Source organism: Mastomys coucha, unplaced genomic scaffold, assembly GCF_008632895.1.
Source record: "Mastomys coucha isolate ucsf_1 unplaced genomic scaffold, UCSF_Mcou_1 pScaffold3, whole genome shotgun sequence".
In the NCBI taxonomy this organism is placed as follows: Eukaryota; Metazoa; Chordata; class Mammalia; order Rodentia; family Muridae; genus Mastomys; species Mastomys coucha.
The window spans coordinates 21,535,355-21,561,381 of record NW_022196909.1 but is presented as its reverse complement, the minus strand read 5'-3'; the positions used below and the strand labels follow the sequence as shown (position 1 = coordinate 21,561,381).

Genomic DNA, 26,027 nt, shown 5'->3' with positions numbered 1-26,027 from the left:
TCTCTCTCTCTCTCTCTCTCTCTCCTGCACCTTTGTCAGAAGCCAAACAATGAGCATGTGCTCTACCATGCCCAGTCTTCCATGATGTACTTCTTATCAACAGGTACATGGAAACCGGGCCAGGATACCCTGGACTAAATTTTCTGCAACTATAATCCCAAATCACATTTAAGAAAAAATTTTAAAATTGTTTCTCTCAGGTATTTCTCACAGCAACCACAACAAAAATAAATACACACACACACACACACACACACACACACACACACACAAATGATGCCAGGAATGAGGCCATGAAGTTTACTATCCATGACAATGTAATTCACAATCACATTTAAGAAAATTTTTGAAAATTGTTTCTCTCAGGTATTTCTCACAGCAGCAGCAACAACAACAACAACAAAAATAGACTAACACACACACACACCACACCAGGAATGAGGCCATGAAGTTACTATCCCTGACAATGTAATTCAGAAGCATTTAGAAATAGTTTGTGGGATGAATTTCAGAAAGAGTGAAGAAGGAGGTAAGAGAAGCCCAGAATACTGATAAAAATATGAATAATATGATACCCTGACAAAAGTTACTTAAGGGAGCAAGGGTTGACTCTTGACTCACAGTTCTCTGTAACATTTCATCATAGTAGGAAACTCACAGTGACAGGAGCTTGAGGGACATAATCACAAAAAAATCCATAATGAGCCACAGAGAACAAGGAATACATGAATTTAGTACAGCCCCATCTCCACTTATATAGTCTATGATGTTAGCCATGAAGTGTACTGTGGTAGGTCTTTCCACCTCAATTAATGTAATCAAGACAATTGCCCTCAGGCATGCTCACAGGCCCATCTCTTAAGCGAGTCTAGATCTTGTCAGGTTGACAATTATGCTACCTATCACAGCTGGTGACCAACATGCTCACAAGGTTTCAGGAAGGAATGAGGATCCTATGGGGTATTGTACCAGAGACCATGTATGTTATGAACTTGTCAAATAAGCTATCCACATTTTATCCATCCCCTAAGATGTAATGAATGAATAAACTGGAAGGAAATGAATTAATTAGTTTGGCAAAGAAAATTTCCAGAAATTTTCCCCCTTCAGGCTGTTACATAGTTGTTACGATCTGCTTTTATAGTGCTAAGAGCGAGAATCAAGAGCGGAAAGAAAGCATTTCAGAAATACGAAATTTTGCACTGTGATTAAATTGCCCAGTATAAAGTTGTGGCACAGGACAATACTATTTATCAAGAAATTAAAACAACTGAAGAAAGCCAAGCACTGGAATACTTTGCTGTGAGAAAAGAGTAAAAATGCTTTGAGGATACTCTAAGAATCACTGACCAACCCATCACACTGCCAAGGGTGTAAGTGTAGGCACATTCGGAAAAACTCTTACAAGAGAGCAGGGCTGTACAGGACCTCTCGAGTTGCTCTCAGGCTTAACTTCACAGCGCTCAGATGTCCAAGGGTAGTCATGTATGCAAATGGGTACTGCCAACCCATGAGCTGGCAGTGGAGACCTTATCATTATTTGTGTGATGCTAAGTTTGGAAACATCTAGAGTGTAAGAGTTAAGGGATCATGAAGAGTCCCATTCAGACTGCAAGGAAAAGCCCTGAGAGGCCAGGAAATTCACAGCAGGATCAGTTTCCAACTGATATAATTTCTATGGAGGCAATGGACAGTATTATAGGAGTGAAGTTAAATATGAAATAGAAACCCCAAGAAGTGAGAGATGTTAGAGAAACCAACTGCCTGTCAAGAACAGGCCAAGGAGCAAGGGTTGGGGGAATGCAAAAGTCAAGGCTACTCATAGTGTGGGGCTGCCCCATTGTAGTGTCTTACATTGCATATTTAGTGAAATGTTTATAAACAAATAATTGAAAATTGGAAACAATAAAATTGAAGTTGGAATATTGATTGTTTGAACAAACTCAGGTATGAAATCACATGTATATGTTTCTAACAGTATAATTTCTAAATACTAAAGAATAAATGTCCCCAAATATAAATAAATGTTGTTAAATTAGATTAAATCAAATGTCTGAGGTAAAGGTTAGCAAGTGATTATTACAAGCTTTTTTTTTTGTGGAAAGTTGAAAAGAAAAAGGTCTCACAACCGTACATCATCATAGACAATATTTATAAAACAACAACTTTTTTAGGATTCCTTTGTACTATGGGGTGGTATGTATAAATATTCTTTGTGCTCAGGTTTAAAGGATGAGTTGTCTCTTCAGAGGACAAATCTTCTTTGAGTGACATAATATCTAATCCCCAGCCATTGTCTGTCAAGTTTACTCACTATTTTGTGCAAGTTAAACATAAATATCAACTGTCCACCCAACCTGCCAATTATAAACACAGGGAAAATAATTTAAAAATTATAAAACCCATCTAATTCAGAAAATTATTCATCTACCTAGAAGATGTTTGTCTTGTTAAGCACAGCTACATAGAGGGAGCAAGAAGAAAGGAAAGGCCTATGCCATAAAGCTATGAAATTTGTATAAAATACTGGGAAATAAATTCAACCAAAATGTAAAAAGAAAAAAAAATAACATTGCAAACTCTCAAGAACTGTAGGAAAGAAACTAAAGAAAAATAGAAAAATGCCACAAGTCTATGAAAAAGTTACATCATCTTCAACCACAGAAAGCTCATCATTGGGATCAGGATTTAAAGTATTTATCCTCTTCCACTTCTGATGTGAGAAAAAGAAATGAAGAACTATTCACCCAAAGAAACTGTCTAATCAGGGCTTGAGTTTAGGTGGCAGCACACCTGTTTAAGATTCTACCTTTTGAAGAAAACAAAATTTAGATCAGATCTTAAAATGATATTAATGTAGAATTAAAAGAAGACACAGGGTTTGAAAAGAACCGAAGATTAATGAAACAGTTAAAAAAATCTAGACTTAGCTTAAAATTGCATATATATTTCATAATACTAGGGTTTAGTCTATTTCTACTTTAGTGTAAAAGAAAAGTCCTCTGACATCTTTGAAAACCAATTATTTAAAAACTCAACAGCTATTATATCATTGTGGCACATGACTTTAATCCCATCACTTGGGAGGGTGGTGAATCTCCAAGAGTTAGAGGCTAGCCTGATCTACCTCATGACCTAGTGAGATCCAGGACACTCAAGGCTACTTAGTGAGACCCTGTCTCAAAAAACAAACAAACAAACAAACAAATAAATAAATAAATAAATAAAACAAATTGATTAATTTAAGTATTTGCAATAGTCAGAAAACTTTTCTAATCAAAATCATGTTATAAATGTTTCAAATAAACACATAATTTTCTACATTTAATAGCATATGTAGTTCATTTTATTTTCCAAATGGTCTACTTATTCCATCTGATAACGTTTGTTATGAGGATTTGGCTGTTCATCACTCATTTCTTTTTACCAACCTCTATGCTCATTCCTCAAGAATGGATCACCTCCTTAAACAGATAAATAATAGTCCCTCAGAGTAGTCTTAGGAAATGAAGTCTTAGGAACAGGTCAGTCTGTTCACCTTAAAGAGGAGTCCTGGAATGTTGTCTAAGACAACTCCTTGTTGAAGCACTCACCGAAACCATAAAACAGGTCCTCTGGACCATCTCAAACAATTTTGCACATTGAGGCTTTCTTGATTCATTACAAATGTCCAAAACACAGTCACTAGCACACGTTAAGCACTGAATAAAACTACTTCGTCACATACCAAGGTGAAACATAAACCATGGGCAAAAGCAAGCACAGCCTTTCAGAAATGTTCTGTGTGTATATGTTCTTGCTTAGAAATAGAAAGCCTTAAGCTACCTGTCTCCGCATGAATTATTTGATTATTCTTTTGTTCTGATTCCTACTTATATTCTGGGTATTGAGAAGAACAGTTAAAGTGCTGATATTGAGAAAAGAAGCAGAAACTACAGACCTTCTCTTCCATAAAACTAATCAACCAGAAAGAAATTGGTTCTGTTACTCAAGAAACCATTTCCTCGTTGTTTGTAATAGATTCTGGTACATTCCAAGAAAGACTATCAAGAGTAATTTAGAGAATTAGATTACCTTAAATGTTTAGACACAGTTTTAAGAAATTGAACAAAAAGTTCATGAGTGATAACAAACAGTAGTTTATTCCACACATACATACTAAATCACCAACATAATTTCAATTAAAATGAACCTTTACAGACAAAAATGTGAAGGTCTATGAATTTTTCTATTAATTCCAACACCCTTGAAGCTTAGCAGATGGAAAGTAATAAACATTCCCCAGAAAGGAGATTTAATTATACCTCCTAATTTATGACTACCATAAGATTAGAACTTACACTATTAAACTCACAATACAAGCCCATGGGTTCATATATAATTATAACTATTTCAGTGAAATATTTTAAATTTGATTTTAGAGATTCAACTAACTTTTGCAAAATGACACAAATTATATGCATAACGATGTATATAATTATTAATTACATATACAGATATAAGTTGGATGTCTCAAATACTACAGCTGTCTTAGATCAGGGTATAAAATACTGAGAATTCCCTGCAGACAATTTACTATTTCCTTCAAAGAAGGAAATAAAACTTTTAAGTTGTCTTTCAGTGCACTCTTCTTCACACTAACTAATACACTTCCTGGCTTACCCACCTCATCTGGTCACCCACTAAATGAAAGAGCCCTTACTTCCTGTCAGAATTTTGCTCAGGAAGAATCTTCATGAGGGGTTACTTTCTGTGCCAATTTGACTGGAGCACGGGGTACCCAAACATTTGGTCAAACATTCTGGAACTGACTATGACGATGCCTCTTGATGAGGTTCACTTTTTAATAATAAGGAAAGCCGATAGCCCTCCCTACGTGGCTCCTGTTTCTCCAGGGATCATGACTAATGCAATCTGCAATCTCAAATGAAGAACTTTTTTTTTTTCAGTACTGGAGTTTAAATCCCTTGGGTACACTAGGTAGGTAAGCACTCTACCACTGACACATAACCCAGTCATCTAGTTTGTTAAAGATTTCAATGATAAACTGCAACCCTTGCATTCATTTTAGCACTATACTCAAAAGTCCTTCATCTTTGCTAGGAAAGACCCCCGTAACCCAGATGCTAAAGCTCCATGCAACCAGGGTGTTATTTATGTCACCACAGAGCCTGTCTCTTAACTCCCAAGAAGCTTGCCTTTGAATTCCTACCTAAGTTCTTTCATTTTAATTCTTCCTCATTTTTTTCAATCCTCTTCCATATCTAGGTTTGTTAGGCCCCCCCAAAAAGTCTCAACTACTATAAAAATTCAAAAGCAAAATAACTTCTTTCCAAGGAGATTCTGATATGCTTACCATGTTAATGGCACGTGACATTTGCATACCCTTTCTCTTTAATTTTTACAGCAACATATCAGTCTCCAAATCCTAGTTCTGAACTGCCTGACCCTGTTTGTGGAATGAATAGATGTGACAAAAGCTTTAAGCACTGGGAAGAGGAAGGTAAGTACAGGTATGAAAAGCGCTACCAATTTAATAACATGTAAGAATGTTCTCTGAAAGAGACGATGGGGAGAAAAAGAACACAAACATCTAGGGGGCTAATGCAATCTATTCTTTTCCCTGGAACTGAGGCAAAGCCGAAGGAAGCCACAGTGAGAGGATGACTTAATTCAGCAAGCACATCACTAGCCCGGCCTCAAATCGGACAGACCGGGAGCAGGCTGCTTAACTGTCCCGGTGGATCCATCCTGAAACTTGATCTCGGAAGTCCACTTGCTTCATGTCATTTAAGGTCCTACAGCTTTCATTTATCCTGAGAGTTCCCAATTCATTTCTTCCTTCTAGGGAAGAAAGGGCTCGGACACATGAGCTGATAACATTGCTCATACAAATGCAGATGACTGAGTAAGTAAAAGGAAAGATCGAAAAAGGCCAACCTCCCAGGAATTAACTGTCTATGGATACACTGGAACTTCAAAAGTCGAACTTTTCCTTACTAGTTGCTTTGTTTATTTTACAATTTATAGCGAGCACTATCCTCAGAGCACAGAAGACAGATGATCTCGAGTTAGAAATGGGAACTGAAGGCAATACCTTCCAAATGCTTGCGCAATTCCAAGAAGGGAAGTTAACTGACTGATTTAAAAAGAGGTTGAAAAACATAAGACATTTTAGTTTGTTTTTCATGATTGATAATAACATGTCAATATAACATCATGAACCCTGTATTTAAAATAATCACATATGCTCAAAGGTTTCCACTAAAAAAAAAATTTTTTTAAAGAGATAAATTTGCAAAACCCTGAGGTATGTGGCAGTGAATCCAGAAAACATGTCATTTAGCTTCTGTCCTTTCTTCTCAGCCACCAAGTCCTATGAGTGTGAAATACTCTGCACTCCACTAGCCACCCAGTATCCTTTGTATGTGAGCATCTGTTTCACATACTGAACCGATAAATCTAATAAACTCATCCCAGCTACACAGTATATTCCAGAATATGCTTATCTTAAAACAAGGCCATGGGAGACAACAAACAAGACAGCTTAGTCAAAAAGAATGACCGATCAAATTACATGCACCAGTCGGGCAAATATCTGAAAGACAAAACTATCTCAGACAATTTTTTCAGATTTTCACACGTGGCCCCATTGGCTAGTAAACTGGCTGTCTACAAAATATAGAAGAGACTGTTGAGTTTTAATTGGAGAATAAATGGTTTACAATGATCAATAAAAATAAGGCAAGAAAAAATTTATTTGAACACCACCATCATTGAACAAAACCTTCAATGCTCAAATACAAAACTAAAATAGAATTTTAAAAAAAAAAATCTTGCAGGAAGGCTTTATGGGTCTTCCCTAAACCCTCACATTACCAAGATTGATTTTTATCAGATTAGCTAATTGTTTGGTGTAATGGATATGAGCCAAAAGGCAAATAAGCTTTTCTGTTTATATACCAGTGAGAAGACCAGGTGAGCCTTAGGAAGCCTGAATAATGAATAGGTAGGCTGGGGGACTGAAGCTGGTGACTTTGGGGACCCATCCTACCTGCTAATGGCTTTGTTTTGTCTAATTCAGACTTTTCAAAACAATTTTCAAGACTGTGTACAATTAAAATGTTGGATACTTACAAACAGCAATTGAGGTTTTTACATCTCTCTGGATATATCCAAGGAATTGGCAACCTCGAGTAGGCAATTCCAGGTAACATGAGACCAATGGAATGAATGAGCCTACAAGAGGCTCACAGACAAAATCTTGATGTTTTGTCTTGGGACTGACCACACCTGAGAATTTCCAATGGAAAACAAGAAGTTGTTCCTATAGGACTGGAATGGACCACAAAATATGAAGGCACTTAACTTTAGTGACTCAAGTGTTAAACAGATGGCAAATGCTGCTGTAGGTCAAAGGTCAAAGACAACACAAAAGTGACCAATATCTGTTACCGTTACTGTCATGAAACTGCAGAAAGAAAAGCTTCCTTTGCTATCTCTAGTTTGCCTACCCCAAGCAAGGTTTGTTTGTAGCGAAACAAAACAAAACAAACAAACTGACCACACCAAGACTGAGCAAAGGGAAGTCAAGCATGTTTGCTTGCCTCATTTTATCCTACAGTTACAACAAAGAAAAGATTTATCCTGGAGACTTATCCTTTATGTGCTCTATATACTCAGAAAACTTGAAATGCTCTTTGCTTTTGAGAAGAGAGAGGCCTGCAATTCCATTTATTAAGTCAACTTCTTAAAAATATTTCTTTATTGAAACTTGGTCCTAAACCTAGGTTCGCAGTACATGATGTAGGTCTAAGGAAGCCTTATTTAACCTACATTAAATCTTGATGATGCATTAATGAGTCTTTTAAAGGGATAATTTTAATTCCCCAATCTTCAACCATAAAGACTATATAGTGCTAATCTGCCTTGCCCTTTCAATTAAACTTGTTAAGGGCTTTCTATTTAGTCAGCACCCTGAATGGGCCATTAAAATTCTTGTTCGGTAAGAGTTGTGCTCGGTGCTCTGTTGTTTTAAATTCCATTAAATCCAAATGGTCTTTATCGCCCCATGACCACTGTGACTTCAATCAGCCAATTTAATTACCTTACACAATTGTCAGCAGAAGCAGCAAAGAAAAACAGGAAGCCTCCGTGACGTTGTCAGATGTAAGTCTACCTATCCCTTGTTTAACCCAGAGTCGTCAATTATGCGGATGTACACCTACTTCCTCCTTCCTTTTGGGAGGATTTCGGCCTTCCCGTTCCTGCTAAGATTTAGACTTTAAGATTCATTCCGAGCACTCCTAATACTTGGACGAGTGGGCTGCAAAACAAAAACCCTAAGAAAACAAAAGTCCGCCACTCAAATGGAAAACATGCAACGACTACATCCCTACACACGCTACCATGGTAGCAAAAGGACCTGTCTGTGTACCTCAAGAAGTATGCTCGCAGCCGATACGTTTCCAGCCTAGTACACTTGAAGGATAGTAGAGAACACTGGGCTCCTTGTGTGGGAGCAGAGTAAATCCTAAATCCAGCAATCCATTTATCTTCGTAAGTGTGAGATTTGTACCACAAATGAGAAAACCATTTTCCTTATCAGAAATTATGATAATCAAATACCATAAAAGATCACATCATCTTATCACAGACAATACTTTATAATCTGGGGGATATTAAAAGACTCTGATAATCCATGCCACATCCTCATTCATCCATACCTGAACCTGTTGGTTAGGACCCCTTTGGCAAGCCCCTATCCTTAAAAAATATTTACAATTCATAATAGTAGCAAAATTACAATTATGAAATAACAATGGAAATAATTTTATGGTTGGGGTTCACCACAACCTGAAGAAGTGTACTAAAGGGTTGCAGCATTTGAGAGGTTGAGAAACACCAATCTGTAGTATTTTCCCCTTCATGTGGAAGCAATTGACATTAACTTTCCTAGCAGAATAAATGTGAAACAGTGTCATTTGAGAATCTGGGTAATGAACACACTTGTGCTGATCACTTAAAATGAACCAAAAAGCCAACCGTCTCTGAAGAAATGTCCATTGATATATAAGCTTGTTCACTTCTTAATGGCAACCTTACGAAGCCAGAAAACACTTAGAGATCCATGTGATTGGGTAGAGAGCTATTTCTAGAGGACGGAAAGACCATTTTTCAAAGTCATTTTCTGAAATGATCGTGCCTCCCTTGATGGATCATATCAAGTTATTCATTGAGGCTTTAAAACTAAGCTAGAATAGATCAGAAAAACAGATCTTTATAAATAAAAGTCGTGCCTGTTGTTGGTGATCCTTGCAAAGATTTCCCTCTCCTGCCATCCAGAGCTCAGATGAGCAAATTTTATCTTCTGCAGAGATACTGGCTGCTATCACTCCCATCTCCTCTCTGGAAGAGTCAGTTTTCAAGCTCCCAGACACAAGGCCACGCCTCCTTCCCTCCTACTTTACCTCCCAAAGGAAGAAAAATCTCTTTCAAAGAACTTGTGGAAAGTGGCAGCTTCCCAGCTCTCAGTCTCTGAACTCAGTTCCTCGATGGTGAAGTACATCTGTCACAAAACATTGTCTCTGGGAGCACAAGAGATTTTCCCTAAGAACCGGTTTCGTTCCCTCCAGGGTGTGGGTTTTATCTAGTGAGCCGTTCCTGGCCTCTTGCCTTCTCCTAGGGGTTGTGCACTAGGTATACAAGGTGAGGCTGTAGGGAACTGAGGTATAGTGCCCAGAAAAATCCCAGCGCATCTGGTAAGGAAGACCTAAACTCGAAAACTTTTGAACAAAACCACTCTGCCAACTGGCTTAAAGAAAAATAAAAGGTCAAAACAAAATATAGTAAAAAAGTGACAGAACATTTGTTTGGCGCACGGAAAAGGAAGGTCTTAAAGATACTGCTCGGTTTCAAAGTTTTGGTTGCTGTCTGTGCTCCCTGTGTCCTCAATTGCAATTGAGATTATGGCTTTGAATAATAATCGGACCTCAAGATCAGAGAGAGTAGTCCTTTGGGCGGTAGTGCCAATAAAGAGGATGCTCAAACAAGCCTCACAGTCCACAGTGCGGGAGGCTATCCAGAGCAGAAATGAAGCCTGTTTGCAATTTGCACGTTCCTGGGGAGTAGGGAGTGGGACACAGCAGAGCAGAGCAGAGCAGAAGCATCAGAAAGAGGACCGGCTGAAGAAAAGTCTTAGGGAGTGCTGTTGCTCCTGGGCCTCATTCTAAGGGCAACACCCACTTGAGCATAGCCTTGGACCACTTTCAGATGCAGCTAAATAAGAACAAAGATGTCGCATTTCCTTATGGCTAGGCACTGGAGTGTGGCTGCGGGTGCAAGGTCCGGAGAAACGCCTGGGGGCAGTGGTGGACTTTGGGCCCAACAGGAGAGGTTGCAGATGTCTGACCTGACCTGGGCTGGGGGCCTGACTTTCTGCTGGACAGTTTACCCTTGAAAAACACGTTTGCCCTCCTCTTCCTCCACCACCACCCACCCCGCACCCTCTGAAAAAGTCCAGTTGTTTCTCAGAATCCGAGGTGGTGAAACGGAGACTCAAAACAAAAGACCCCTATACCCACTGGCCAGTAGACAACATGTAGCCAACACTTGGGTAGCCTTTCTTACTACCCATGTGGCCTTACAGCTTTGGGAACGTGTCCAAGGGTCAGCACTGCCGAGTGAATTGCCTAGCAGCTACTTTCAGAGTGCACAGCCTGCCCAGAGTCTGGCCTGGGGTAGGAAAAGGTTGCCCCGTGCTGCTGCAAAGTTTGGTTGAGTTTCTGAGTAGTGGCTGAGGCTCAGATTGCATCACCATCCCCCCAACTCCCCCTCCGCCCCATCACCAGCCCCGCCCACACCTCCCCTCCCCAGACCTTTTGAAGCCGCTGTCATTCTATGTTTGGGGGCAGGGAGAGGAAAAGCCACAGGGAGAGAGAAAGGGTGAGTGAGAGAATGACCAAGAGAAGGCAGAAGTTAATAGGCAGGGAAAGGAAGCTCCGGGGTCAGAGACACCCTGAGATGTGGGAAAGCCTAGCTTTCCAGAAGGTGAAAGGAAGAGAAACGGTCGATCTATTGGTTTCAGGGAGAATACCACATAGTTTATGAGGGTGAATTTTCATCATCAGTTGAGGGGAAGAGGAGGTGGGATGGCCTCAAGCCAGCTTCATGGTTGCCATAGCAGCAGAAGCCTGGCAGCCCCAAGCCTTTCTCCAGGATAGACTGTTGAGCCTCACTCTAGACTGCCTCCCGGGAGACACCTGAGGCAAGGCAGTGGCTTTCACCCACACCCAGCTGTCCACCACAGCCCAAGGACAGTTGCTCAACAACAATTCTAACTCTTTCCTCCCAGGGCAGGAGGGCAGAAACGTCTGAACTTTACAGAGTGAAAGTGTAAAATAAACATTTTTAAGAGGTACTTATAGGCATTTAACTAACCATCCAATCCACTCAGTACATTTTTAACCCCCAGGAGAAAATAAAACTCCCACCACTGCATCAAAATAGTCTCAACAGGGAAATGTTCCAGTGATTACAACTGTTCACAATCGTTCCTGGCAACTCAGGTCAGATTTAGAGAAAATGGAACTCCAGGTGGAAGGCATTTGATGCTAAGGTAGAAAACAAAACAAAACAAAACAAGCAAATAACAACAGATCATCTACAAAGTAGGATGTTTGTCTAGGGTGTCAAGGGACTGGAGTGGAGATCTTTGCCTAGTGTCTTGTTTCTTAAGAACATTCTTAGAGTTTGTCTAGAAAGATTGTGTGTGTGTGTGTGTGTGTGTGTGTGTGTGTGTGTGTGTGTGTTCTTTTGGAAAGCTGCTACATTGCCACAGATGCCAAGATTTTTTTTTTTAATGTGAACAGATGAAATGATCAGCAAATGTAACAATCTAATGATTCAGCAATTATTGGGCTCCAAGACCAGAGCAGCGATAATTAAATCTTGAGAGAATTAGTGGCAGTTTTCAAGCACCGATCCCCTCCCCCCAACCATGTACATTCTTACGGATACATAGGAGAAGATATACAAGATCGCTTATGTACTTTGAATTACTCAAAACAATGTGTTGGGGGCAGGGGGTAAGTTAATGCCATAGTATAGCACTTCCCATATTAGTGGCCAAATGGCTGTGGCACACACACTTATACATGTCTTCACACACAGTTCCCAGGAATATAAGGACTTCTTTAATCCTGTCTAAAGAAGCAGGCATTCCTGTGGATGCTTGTTGCTAAGAGCAACATGCTTAAGTACCATCTAAAGACAGAAGAAAGCAGGAAAATACTCCAGCTAGAATCTAGCTATAGTCTATTGTCTCTTGTTATTACCAGTCTTTTTGGCTGTAGGTGACATTTAGGGAGGGGCTACCTTTTCAAATACATGTAAGAGCATTCCTATTTTATTTCCACAAAGGTTGGGGGTGACAGTGAATTTTATCACTAAAGAAAGATCACTTGGTAAAAAAATAAGAGATTCTGTTAGAGTTACAGAAGGGGCAGGCAGCCTCTGCTATATATCAAACAAAATAACTTAATGTGTCCAATTTTATTTCGAAGACACATAGTCTGTATTACATGCTTCCTCCCCTCTCTGGCTTAAATTCCCTTAGAACTGACAGATGCAGCACAGAGATTGGGAGCTTTTGCCCTGTGGACTCTTTCCCAATGCCCTTCTTTAGGGAACGTCCCCTAATGAGTTCTGCTCTTATTAAAAATCCCATTTGGTCATCCTGAGCAGCCAAGTATTTCCCACACTTCACTTCCTTCAAGCAAACCTAAGGACCAGGGAATACACTGGAAACCCACGTTTAGATTTTCTTTCAAGAGAAAAAGAAGCCCATATTCTTGGGAAAGCTATAAATCCTTCTCAAATGTGACTATCTGGGGTCTTTTATCCATGTCAGAGTGAAACAAAGATGCACTTAGACCCACACACTCATCACCCCTCCTCCCTCTGCCTCCAGTTACTAGGTTCCTTATTTATTAGGTCCCGACTCTGTGCGGGGGCGGGGCGGGAGGGGGTGCGGAGAGCTGTGAAAGAACTCAGCAAGTTAAAAAACAAAACAAACAAGAAACCTGTCATGATTGCGCTATTTGGCTGCGCGCTGAGTGACATCCTCCCGTTATTAATAAAGCCTAAAATTATACAACAATATTTCTTAAAGCTCTGCATATCAGAAACACCATCGAGGAGGGAAAAAAAAAGATTAAACTGACCAATAAGCTCCTCTTACAAAAGAAAGCAAAAGGGCTGGTGCCTTCTGGTTCCAAGTAAGGACCTGGACAGGTCCCGGCAGAAGCGGACACATGCAACTCGGGGAAGAGTTACCAGACGTTAACTCTTCTGTAGCACAAGCTACAGATTTGCCAGTCCCAGACCGCGGCACCCAGACAGTTGGAAGGTTCCCGGGGAGACCAAAGCAGCCTAGGCTGGCCGTGCCCCCCATCACTGCTACACCCGTGGCAGGCTATAGTGAGGCGATGCATCCGGCTAGTAGTACCACGCACTGGCACCTCCTTCACCCTCCCGGGACCCAAAATAAAATGAAGATAGAGAGGATAAATGAAAGCAGGGGGCGGTCTTTAAAACCGGGAGGGAGCCGGGTCTGGAAGCGGAAAGCCCACGCCAGGCAGAGCGACCGCCTGTTTACATCCGGCGCCTCCGAGCCTACACCAGGCGACCGTGAGATGCGGGGAATCTTACCGAATCTTAACACATGCGTGGTTCCTTGCGAATATCCGATCCACAATAAGCAGAGCAGGACTTTAATGGAGCGACTGAAGACTAGATTACTTAGAACTGGGGAAATAATCTTCATGATGTTTCCGTGCCTGCGCTCGCGGCACCCACTTCCCCGATCTAGCGTTAGGCTCCGGGCTTGGACGAGAAGGAGGATGCGTGGAGTAGTGGCCGCAGACACAATCACGGCATGGTCACAGAAAGAGGAAGGAGTCTCCGCTTCCCAAACCCATTAGCAGTCGCTGCATGTTCTTCACTCACTGCGCCAAGGAGCAAGCTTCCACTGCAAGGGATGGTGGGACATCCATGTTAGTCCGGGAGCATCCGGGAAAAATCCAGCAATCACAATGTCCAGCCGCGCGAGCCTGGTAGAGCATAAGAAGAGGAAAATCAAAAGGAAGTCCAGCCCTGCAAAGACTAGGTGTCCGAAAGCCAGCCACAGTCCCAACACAAAGGGAGCTTTGCTCTCAGGGTTTCGCCAGGCCCTATTCCACTGCACTGCTGCACAGCTTCTGACGTTAGGCCAAGATAAAGTGAGAAAAATTGAGATAGCTGCTTCCTGCCACTGAGCTTCCCAATATATATATTATGCAACCATTCTCTGATAGCCCGCCTAGAGTAGCAAAAAAGGAAGATTTATTACACGATTCGATGAAAATTGCTTGATTTTTAGTAAGACCCTACAGAGTGCCTGGTACACTCTGCGAACAGACTTCCTACAATCAGCTGATTAATTTTAATAATTGACTAGCTAAGTCAAAGTCACTTTGTCTAGGAGTTGTAGTTCAAAAAAGAAAATGCTCTAAAACAGAGAGGACTGTGCTGTCAATCTCACTTGCTGTTAAGCTCCAGAAGAGTTACGCTTTTAAATTTTGAGTAGAAAAGAATAAATACACAGTGGGATGCAATTGGAGAGCTGAAGGCGGTCTTTAAAACTTGAGTGGAACATTTCTTGATTAGTGGAGAAAAATTTCTTCAGGTGGATTTTTAGGGGGAAATGAGGGACTATCTCACCTAAGGCAATCTTACACAAGACAATGGTGTTTAAGCTACGACAGCATATTCCAAACGCTTTGTGCTCACATTTTCTCCTTTTTAAAATTTATTTATTTTTCCTTAAAAATGCTATTGCATTTTTAATCAGATCAAAGTTTTGTCTAAAAAAAAAATCTCGTCATTGGCTAGTTTTCTGATGGGAATTTTAAAATTCATTTCCTCTCTTAACTCACAAGTAGAAGTCTATACAATAAAAAAACTATAGAAATGCACATTTGTTTTAATAGGAAAACTATTTTGTTGAAATAGCCAATATACCGCCCAAGGATTATGGTTATCCCCAAATCCACTACTACCATTTACAATAGTAGGGAGAGATAATGAGGAAAGGGAAAACCACACCATTGATGACACTATAACCTTATTAAGAAGTTCAAAGGGCAAACTGTTGAACTTGTATTTTACTATTAATTTCTGTTCATTATCAACACACAGGGCTTAAGTTAGATCTTATAAAATTATACAAGTTCATCATATTGAAGACTACCTAAGCTTAAAAGACTAGTATGAGTACTATTTAAGTTCTCATATTACTATGGTTATATTTTTTCTACATAGCAAGAAGACACCACAATCTATTCATTCATCATGGTGAGGTTTTTACTGTATATATTTTCTTAACACATTATTATAAAGTGCTGATTGAAAAAATATACACTTTCAAATGCACTAAGAGACATTGATTTTTTTTTTAAAGATGGAGGCATAACTGCAGTGTCAAAAATAAGTATCATGAAAAGCTTGTTCTGCAGTCTAGCAAGCAATCTCATCAAACAATTCCACTATTTGAGCACTTTAAAAGGAACATCTAGTGCTGAAACCAAGGGTATCTAGCGACTCCTTCAGTCCATGTTTGAAACATCACTTATAAAACACATTGAAGCCCAACATATCCTATCTTGTATTTGCTGTCTCATTTTCCCCATTCTATTTGTTCATTTTACTTCTTCACTCTAGTAGAGATAATAACGACAGGCAGGGGAAAATACACATTCTTGGTTGTTTTCATTTTCCAATATAATTGATATCTACTACCTGAAAACAGCATGATCTGTTGTAACTACTCTAATTTCTACAATTTTTGCAGTGTATCTGGCATTTCATGGAGCCAGAGTAAGCATACTGTACCACAATTTTTTCTTCATGCATTCTTTTAACATGACAGTATTTGTGATAGCAGTTGTGATTTGCCTACTTACAACTAGCACTGTCAGCTACTTATGTGGCATCATTGTTGGTTATCTACTGAGAAAGTGAAAGAAAAGCCCTGGGTTCATGAAATTCATGCAAAATAAACTTTAAAAAAGACCTAGTATAAATTTCTCCTTAGTAATGTTATCTCCAAAGAACCAACTTTGCACACATTTTAAATTGGGTTCATTTATAGCCCTTAACTAAGTTCAAAAGCTTTAGCTTAACAGATACCAACTCTACCTGTCCAATGGAACTTCTGTGATACCAGGGACAAACCTTTCTTCAGGACCCTGGACAGCGCCTCAGCCAAATGTATTCTCCGTTATTGAAAATAATAAAATGAATGGATAGCATGCCATTTGAAGTGACGGTGTGCACATTTCTATTACAGGGTCAAGTACTTTGAATCGTTGCAGAGCATATAGTCAGGAGATCAATTTTGTGAAATGTGTTTTTTGTGTCTTTCAATGTGAGTCATGTGTTGCTTAACACATCTGAGACATGCTAACACTGATCTCTTTGCAGTCAGTACTCCTAAAAAAGCCACTAACATCCATCCACTTGAGATCCTTCAGGGTGACCAAAGGATTCATTTTCCCTTACCAAAAAAAAAAAAAAATCAGCATGAAAAAATTTTAATATGCTGAAACATGTTGGCAATATTCAGTGGCTTAAAACATTTCTCAAATGTACTATTAGTTATCACTTTTAATCACCCACCTCCACATTTCCATCTGTTAAGAGGGAAAACAGATTAATAGCATCCTTTCTATTAAGCTTCACTCTTCCGATCAATAACATTAACTCAGTAAATTTACCTTTCAAATACACACACGCGCGCACACACACACAATGATCTAGTATTATAGGAGACACTTAATTACTATATGGATATTTTGAAGTTATTGGAAGTGTCTCCTCAATACTGATACTATCCTCATAGTCTTGAGGATTAATAGTTCTTAGTCTATATTTTACTGATCACATTTAGCTATCTCAAAATTGTGTCAGTCCTATATTTGCTTACTTCTTAATAGAAAATGAAAAAAAATACTTGATTTAGGTTTTCAGTGATCATAAAAATGTGTGCTTTGTCCTATATATTCATTTGCTTTGCAGTTATTTCAACCACATGGCAATCCTTATTGCTAAGAGCTAAAGCTCTGAGGGTCCCAAGGTCAAAGCAGAGATGAAAAACGGCAAGCTCGTACATGTATGCTCACACAGAGAACAGCTAAGTCTAGAAGAAAGCCTTAAAATATCAGAGAAAGCTAATACTAAGAACTACCAAGCCTATGGTGAATAATAAAGGAGGGAAATGGACATCATGTTCATGCAGAGCTTGTGCCTACAACAACATCAACAGTGAGACCGACCGACGAAAGACATTAGCTCCATCTTTCACTGCACTTCTGTATTACCTGACACTAATGACCTCTCTTCTTCGTGGGCACTATTACTTTAGAAGCAATTTTAGTTTCCTAGTCTCCGGGTGAAAATGAATCTTATTCTAGTTAGCTGCCACCTGCTGGGGCATGAACAAATGTGTAATAATCCTTATAGCAGAACATTTAAAAGACAATTCCTATACTTTGGCTAGAGACAGCAAACGTGTATTCTAGAGCAGTCTGAATTTTAAAACCATCTCAAAGGTTCTTCCATGGCAAATATGCAGTGCATTTAGATTTTTCTCCCACGAGTGAGAAGCTTCTGCTGGCCCTCTCACTGTTGTCCTGCTGTTATGGGACATTTGAGAAATCTTACTGTATAGTAACACCTAAGGCGTTATTCCCTGGCAGTGGCCTATTGTGGTGAAGCTTAGCTAAAATAAACAGCCTACTCAATCATGACATTAAAGGGAAAACAGAATGAAGTCCAAGGCAGAGATCAGTTGAAACCACACTGTTGCATACACATCTATGATTTCTGTTATTCCTTGGGAATCTAAACACATTACCAACTGTTCTATTAACATTCTGCTATGTTGGTGGCTAATGATATTTTTAATTTTAATTACTATTTAGATGCTGAAAATGTATCTTAATTATGAAATTGAACCAAAGAGATTTGTGTCTGTTAATCTCCCTTTAAAATTTTCAGCATGTGCAATCTTCAGTGTATTTAAATTTAAAAGAAAAACACATAGGTGTTTTACTATTTAGTCATTTTCTGTCTTTCCTTCCCCTGTACATTTCAATTCTTTAACTCCTAAGTTTCTACAGTCATTGGGAGTTCATAAGCTTACTTTATTATTTCAGGAGTCTATTCTGCAAAGTTATAAAGTAAGGAAGTAAAATAAGACCAAATTAAAATGCAATTGCACATCTTCCAGAAGCTAAACTGCAGACTTATTTAAATGAATTAACCATATTCTTGTGAGATGGAAAAATCAATCTATAAGGTAATTTTGATGAGAGATACTTACAGTATGAAGATGAAGAAATGACAAACTGTAATATGTTCCTTTCGTTACCAGAGGAGAGTTTCTAATATCATCCAACCCCCAAATCCAAATATTAGTATCTTAGTAGCACTGGTCCCATTTGATTCTCATTCTCTCTCTCTCTCTCTCTCTCTCTCTCTCTCTCTCTCTCTCTCTCTCTCTCTCTCTCTCTCTCTCTCTCTCTCTCTCTCCCTCTCTCTCTAGCTGCTGTTACACACACACACACACACACACCTTCCTATTCCCCTAGAATTAAAAATATGAGGAAATGCGGTTGGTTAAAAGTTCTGAATCTTTATGATCCACCTCGGTGATGCAGTTAGTCCTTACCCCTGTGGGATGCCCTGAGAGTTTTTTTTTTTTCTTCCAGAAGCTTTTAATACTGTCCTCAGTTAAAATAATCTCAACTTTCTCAGCCCAGAGTTATGAATCAGGGAGATAGTGGGACGAAAAAGGGATGAGGAGTTGTTATGGCACAAAGATACACAGCTTTCCTGCGTCTCTTCGCCTTGAGCGTTGAGTCCCGGTAACAGAGGACACGTCTGACAGATCCACTTATTCAAATATTTTACGTGAAGAACACCAGCGCGCCAGGAGCCAAATGAGCCACTTGCATCCTTGCGGGGGACTGGCTGCAGCAAGTGGGACAAAGCCCTCCAAGCGACTGCATCCAGCAGGTGCCTGGAGCGCACCGACTCAGCCCCGCTGCCGTTCGCCTCTTCCTCTCCTTTCAGCGGGCAGCGCTCCTCGCCGGTCCGCAATGCCTCTGGACCCACAGCGAACACCCCGGGATTGAGCTCCAGGGAGGGTCCACCGCTGCCGAGTGCTTACCTGCAGCTAGGATGAAGAGGGAGGGTAGGGACTGGGGTAGTCCTCTCGGAGCTGCGGCGGGAGGAGGTTCAGCGGGAAGTCCCCGGCTCCCAGCCTTGGCTACGCAGCCGCCAGCGAGAGCGCAAGTGACGGCGGCGGAGACCAAGACCGCGGAGCCGCAGCAGTGGCGCTGGAGACAGACACGCCTCCTGGCGGGAGTTTCTCGCCTCTTGCTTTAAAGGCGCCGCGCTTCTTTCCCCCTGCTGCTGTGACTAGCTCCAGGGCACCCAGGCCCACCCGGGAGCACGGCGCACTCTTTTATTTCAAGAACTCCAGGGAGAGAATTCCGGGTGCTGACCAACTAGTGCTTCCGGAACCCTCGGCCCTGATTTCGTCCCCTGCTAGCAAGCACATCCACATCCAGCCAGGCGTAGGGGAACGGGGACAGAGATGCTCTGAATGATAGTGGGTAAGGCAAAAGGGACAAGGAAATTGCTGGCTCTGTGAAGCTACACTGGGTATAAGAAGGGACTCTTAGCCTCTGCTTCTGGGTGGCTGGCTGCTTTTATGTTGCTCCGAAACCATGGCAACGAGACTTCTCTGTTGCCAGCATCTGGGGAGCAGCTGGTTGTCTCCAAAGTGACCCTTTTGGTTCAACAATTCAGGTTGGCGAGGATCATCTTGGTTTCTGCTCCTTCTACTTCTATCCCACTTCTCAGGCTAGATGGGTTTTGGTCTCTCCTGGTCTCCGTTAGCAAAAGAAATGGACTTTCAACATCAAGAAGCTGGCAGGCCATCTCGACATAGGCCTAGCCCCTTAATATCTGATTCTGTTCTTCAGACTCTGAGGGAATTTGAGGCCTGACAAGCACAGAACCTGGGGGCCTAGATGTCATGGTTGGGAAAATGAGCATAGAGAAGTACTTAAATATGAGATATTGAGAGATGGTTTTTAAGGGGAAGTGGGAGGGGGAGGGTGCCTAAGTCCTAGGGTCTTCCCAAGGGTTGCTTCCTGGAGTAAGGGGTGGGGACAGGAAGCAGAGAGCACACCAGGCTCCTCAGGCTTCTCTAGGGGAGCGATTAGCTTCTGCAAACAATCCCGGATTTGCTCTCCTCTGGGTCAGAAAAGTCAACATCTATTCAATACCTTTGCTACGTTATCCTCAGACCTGCAATATTAACTAGAGTGGAGACTTAGCAGTTCCCTCAAGAGGACGTTGGTGAGCTACCATTCTCGAGGTTTAAGAGAGGCCAAGCTTGAACAGGCTCTGCATACCAGCCCAGGAGACAAATTTCAAAGGGATTGTAATAGGAAGCAGGCCAGGTGGAATTCCTAAGCTCAGCGGAGCCCAGAGGCAACTGCAGTCCCAGGAGCGCTCCAGTCTAATTCTGAAGTTCTGGAAGCAGAGGCTCTGGTTCATCCTACAGCAGACCAACAGGTTGCAGAGAAGCGTTTTTTCTTTGGCTGAATTTTGTTTGTTTATTTGTTTGTTTTGTTTTACCTGCAGCCATTGCAACCTCAGAAAAGTAAAATCTTTCCTGAACCTGTCTCAGTATTGCCACACACCCTGGCTAACATCTGACTCAGTCCTATCTAAATCCTCACTCTTTACTACTTTATTCACCATCCTAGGCTCTCTTACAGCATATCGCACATGCACCACACACTTACTGTGCCTAGCCGCCTCTGGGAGACCTGGGCTTAAGTTAAGAAGAGATGATTTACTGACATGGAGTGTCCGTTTGTGGTTTATAGATCCCAGGAATGGCTAGAAGGTTCCTGTAATTAAGGCAACAGCGGCCTTGTTGTACGAAGAGAATAAATAGTCAATGACAGTATTGTGCATCCTGGACTGGACAGCACAGACGCGTGACCAGCTCCAGGCGCCTGGGCTCCAGCTGCTGTGACCTGCAGCCTAATAGGCCCTCCAAGAACAGCGCAGTTCGGGCCAGGCTCAGGAAAAATTGCTCCATTCAGCCTTATTGCCTGGTGAGAGTAATGAAGACAACTTGTCTACTAGCCAAGGACACTCTCCATGTCATCTTAATATCCACAATCGACACACCCCCTTTCAGTGAGAGAGACAAAACACCTGCCAGTAGATCCAATGGAAATCCCTAGGTGGAAGCATCCAACTGTTTTATGGTGATTTTGAGAGTGTGGTGCAGGGGAGGTCTTATTATGCTTTAAGTGTTTGACACACAGGCTGGCCTGAAGGTGCTGGGATCAACCTTCCTGAACTGCTGAACTCTGGCCCATGTTGTATCTGGGGAGGGAAGGCTTAAGGAAAATCTCTTTTAGTGAAAGTTTGTTCTTAGAATCTAGTTGTGGATTTCTTTTCCAAGACAGACTTCACACACTTATAAAGAACTATGCAACTATAAAGGGGCCTACCAAGGAAAAGGGGGGAGGGGGGAAGAGCTGAGAGAAGAGTGGAACAAATCCAAAGTATGCAAGCAAAAAGAAGACTGGCAAAAGAGCATTATAGTGTGTATTTTTATTTAACCCTTCCAAGCTCTCTCCCTACTGCTACCGAGATATTTCTTGTAACTTATTCAAAGATCTATGAGTTATACATCTAAAGATTTAGAGTCCAGTTCCCTTCTGAGGAAACCATAAATATCTACACCCTCAGTCACCCTTAGGGCATGTTTCATATTTGAAAAAGTCACCCCATCCCCAAGTCTTCTACTGGAAGCTCCCATACCCCTTCTTGACTATTCAAGGTGCTGGACTCTTGGGACACTAGTCACTCCTGAGCCAACTGGGACCACCTTGTGCTGTCCAAGTCATTGTTAGGATTTGTTGTCGTCTGCTTTGTCTTGTTTCAGCCTGTCTCTGTCGACTTGGGTGCAGAAATAGAAAGTGCTATTTTGAATCGTCTGATTCAGTGCTATCATTTTCCAAGTAGTAAAATCCAAACTGACAGGAATAAGGGTGACTTGCTCAGAATGTGGCAGAAACAAGACTGTCTTCTAGCTGTGCACAGCCACACTGGAGCATCTTCAATTACTGAGTTTAAATTTCAGACAAATGTGAAGTTAGGATTACAAGAAACCTCAATGGGATGGGTATAATCCAGCAGGCAAGCCCTTACCCAGAGCTCACAAGACCATTGGTTTGATCTCTTGCACCGGCACCCCACCCCCCCCAATCAAAAGCTCCTTCAAGAGCAGCTTTTGTTTCATAGATCTTTTAAATGACTCAGCATATCAATACATTTCCATTTCCGTATGGTGTTAAATTTTTGCATACAATAAATAAGATACATACACACTCTCTGAAGGCTCCAAGTACAGCGCAGATTAAGAATTGCTGGTCTAGTCCAATAATATCACTTGACAAATGAGAAAATTTAAACAACAACAATGAAAAAATGTTTTTAGAACCAGAGTTGGTTAGTGACACTTCCAAGACTAGAAACTAGCTATTCTGATTTCCACCTATTTCTACTACCTTGATGTGTGTGTGTGTGTGTGTATGTGTGTGTGTGTGTGTATACAAATTGCATGACTTACAAAGTCCTAGTTAAATATTTCCTGAATAGATGGGACTTCTATTTATTTCTGAATGCTTTTGGACATATTAGTTCATTACATACCATTTACTATGCACTATTCTAATGTTTTAAAAACAAATACAGTAAAGAATTTTTAAAATATGGTCCTCAATAAGAATTTGAGCTGGACAGCAAAAGAAGGTAATGCCAGATACTAAAGAGAATTGCAGAAAAAAGTAAGAAATAATGAACAAAAAGGACCTTGGAGGAAGGCGAGGATGAAACATAGGCATTGTCCTCCTAGATTGTTGACATTACAGTAGACACCTGAAGATTGGTAAACACGTATAGCCGGAGGAAAAGGGTTCAAGATAAGAAAGAAATAAATAAATATAATAAAGAGCTGGAGGTCAAACCTGGTATAAAGCTTTTAATGAAGAACAAAAAAAAGTCAAAGATTAGGCAGAAACTGCTGGGAAATCCAGAGGAACGGGCCATGTCCTGGATAGTCTGTGATTTTTCTCTGGTGGAAACATGGCAATCTGACCCATGAGATGAAATGAAACACCTTTTCTGTTTTACTAAGGCAGGATAGTCATAATAAAGTTCAGGGTGGAAGGAAGCAAAGCAAGCAAACCAGGGGGACACTTCTCTCATAACCAGCTGCGACCTATTATGGATAAAACTAAGATAATGGTATGAAAATAAAGATGGTGACTAATGTTAAGTTTATATTTTAAGCAAAGCTAGAATATTCTGCAGATAGGTCAAATAAAGAATGACTATAATTTTTAATCTAAACATTGTTATTATTTATTGAAATAATGAGGACATAAACATGTTTTGCAGGAATCTGCTGAATAATAAGTGAAGATTTGGATACACTTTCGACTGGCTTTTGACAACGGTATACTAAAAAAGAGAGAACCATGCCTATGAGCTGGTGGTTCAGAGATGATATATATGATGATATATATATATATACACATATATATATTATCAAAGAGATGGCATAATAAAGAAGATAATTGTAGACAAGAAACTCAAGAATTTTAAGAATAAGAAAGAACAAAATAGTTTGAAACATACACATTGAAGAAACAAGAAGAATGTGTATGGAGTAACAACCACTATAGTAAACTACTCAATGTGCTGGTGTAGTCTCACAAAGAAATCCTTACTCAGTTGAGCTAAATGTTACTGAGACTAAACACCAAGAACTGACCCTGTGACATACTAGTGTGGTGGTACTGGGGACCTGGTTAGGAGCAGACTTAGAGTACGGCAGGCATGGATTAAAGTATGTCTGAAATAAAGTTTAAGAAAGGTAAGAGAAGAACTGAAGGATAAAACTATTACTTCCAAGGAATTTTGCTCTCAAGAAGAGGGGATAAATGAGAGTGCATCAGGAGGACAAGGTAAGATCAAGAGAGCTCACATCTGAAGAAAAGATCCATCGTTGACACAGCATGTTAGTATCCTAAAAAGAAAGACAAGGTATGGCGACCTTTGAGTACTAAGAAGGAGGGAACACTAGTCCAGACAGAGGAGAAGGGTCAGGTTATCCAAATGATTCCAAGACAGGTAGCATATATCATACAAATGCTAACTGTTTCTATGTGTGGTGTTTAGGGGTCTCTTTTCCTATATGAGCACTAAAATCCCATGGTGGATGCCTATGCTCCAAGACCACCTTAGCCTATGATCTAGTACCCCCAATTTTTTCATTAATGTATTGATTCATTCACTTTGCATCTTGATAGCAGCAGCCCCTCCCCCCTCTCTTCCCAGTCCTACCTTTACAAGTCCCTCGTCCCATGACCCACTCCTGTTCTCCTTAGGGTGGTACTATCTCCCTTCTCTCAGAGATGTTACTGCATTTATCCCACATCATCAATTCAGTGCTGAACTTCACAGGAAGAGAAAGGGAAAAAAATAAAATAAGAACCGGAAGATAATATGAGGTCCTCTTGGTGTGTGTGTGTGTGTGTGTGTGTGTGTGTGTGTGTGTGTGTTCTTCCTATAGTAAGAATATAAAACAAACTGAAAGTCTTAAGGAAAGAAGATTAGATCTTTAACAAGAATAAAGTGCGGCATTTTTATCTAGAAGCATGGAAGTCTGAAAGGATAATGAAATCTAGCTGGATTCTTGGCCAGCACTCAGGGCCACTCTATTTTTATGACTTGCAAGTATTTGAGTGTTCCAACAACTCAATCATGCTTTCTGTAAGTGTAATAGCTAGACTGTGAGGTTTTTAATTCTTTGCACTGTCTCCCCTCATCCATCTCATTATTATTGGTTCTACTCTCACTGACTCACAAACTGCTCTGCCCTATTTCAACTGCTAGCATAATTCATTTATTCTTTTAGCATATTTTTTTTTTTTTACCAAGAACCTTAGTGTAACACAGAAATAAAGGCGGTGTTTAGAAAAATGTGAGCAATATACTTTGGAAGATATTTCTGAAGGCACATGGTAAATTTTGTTACTAGATTCTGACACTTCCTATTCTATATTCTACAGAAAGCAACAAGGAAAACCAGCAGTGCATTGGCAGAACATCAGAAGTGCTATTGGTTAGAGAGGTATCCTACACTAGAAAATATTGTTGCACTAGATTTCCCATTCTATGACAAACAAACAAGAAAGAAAGAAAGGAAGAAAGAAAGAGGCTGTTAAAATTGTAAAGCATATAGAAAAGTAGACAGAACTTCTCCTTCAAGTAGGGTGGGCAGTCACACGTGTTAGAAGTATATATTTCCCAACATCCTCCAAATTCAAATCTCCAGGATTGCTTCCTCATTCACCCTGGCTCTATTCCACATTCTGGAAGAAAGATTCTTGGAAAAGTATTGTTTATCTAAAGTGCTCTCTATTCTATGCATATTTTCACACAAAATGCTGCATGTAATTCTTTAAATGGTACTGTCATGCAAAATTTTTATCTTAGAGATAAGAAAGTTAAAAACAAAGTTGTATGGTTTTCCTATCAGAACACTGATTATGAAGAGACAGCTAGGACTCAAGACTTGGTACATGGGGGCGGAGGGTGGGAGCAGTTGGAGGAAAGGGACATCTCTCCCAGATTCCTGTCTGTTCTAATAAAGGGATCAGATGTTTCTAGGATGTGGGGGATAATTCTCTTCAGAACAGCTAGAACTATGAAGGCCACAAGAGAATAGGAAGCCGTTTAGGTTGAACAAAACTGCTTCCTCCAGTACAATCTGAGTCAAATCTGGAGCAAAACAAGCACGCTAACAACAGAGAGGCAAGGAA

At 40.5% G+C, this 26,027-nt stretch overlaps 1 protein-coding gene across 6 annotated transcripts in view; it reads right to left on the bottom strand.

Moving 5' to 3' along the window:
- Positions 1 to 19,659, bottom strand: part of Grik2 (glutamate ionotropic receptor kainate type subunit 2) — a 626,777-nt gene extending 607,118 nt beyond the window's left edge. For 2 of the 6 annotated variants that reach the window (XM_031346617.1, XM_031346618.1), the window contains exons 1-2: positions 19,271 to 19,658; positions 13,711 to 14,111 (exon numbers count right to left, since the gene is read on the bottom strand). In XM_031346617.1, coding sequence (XP_031202477.1) covers positions 13,711 to 13,825 — 115 coding nt within the window. In that variant the 5' untranslated portion in view covers positions 13,826 to 14,111; positions 19,271 to 19,658. Of the gene's footprint in view, positions 1 to 13,710; positions 14,486 to 18,421; positions 18,539 to 19,270 lie in introns of those variants that run through there. The other 4 variants (XM_031346615.1, XM_031346612.1, XM_031346614.1 and 1 more) reach the window with 4 other exon arrangements.
- Positions 19,660 to 26,027: the final 6,368 nt, after the last annotated feature.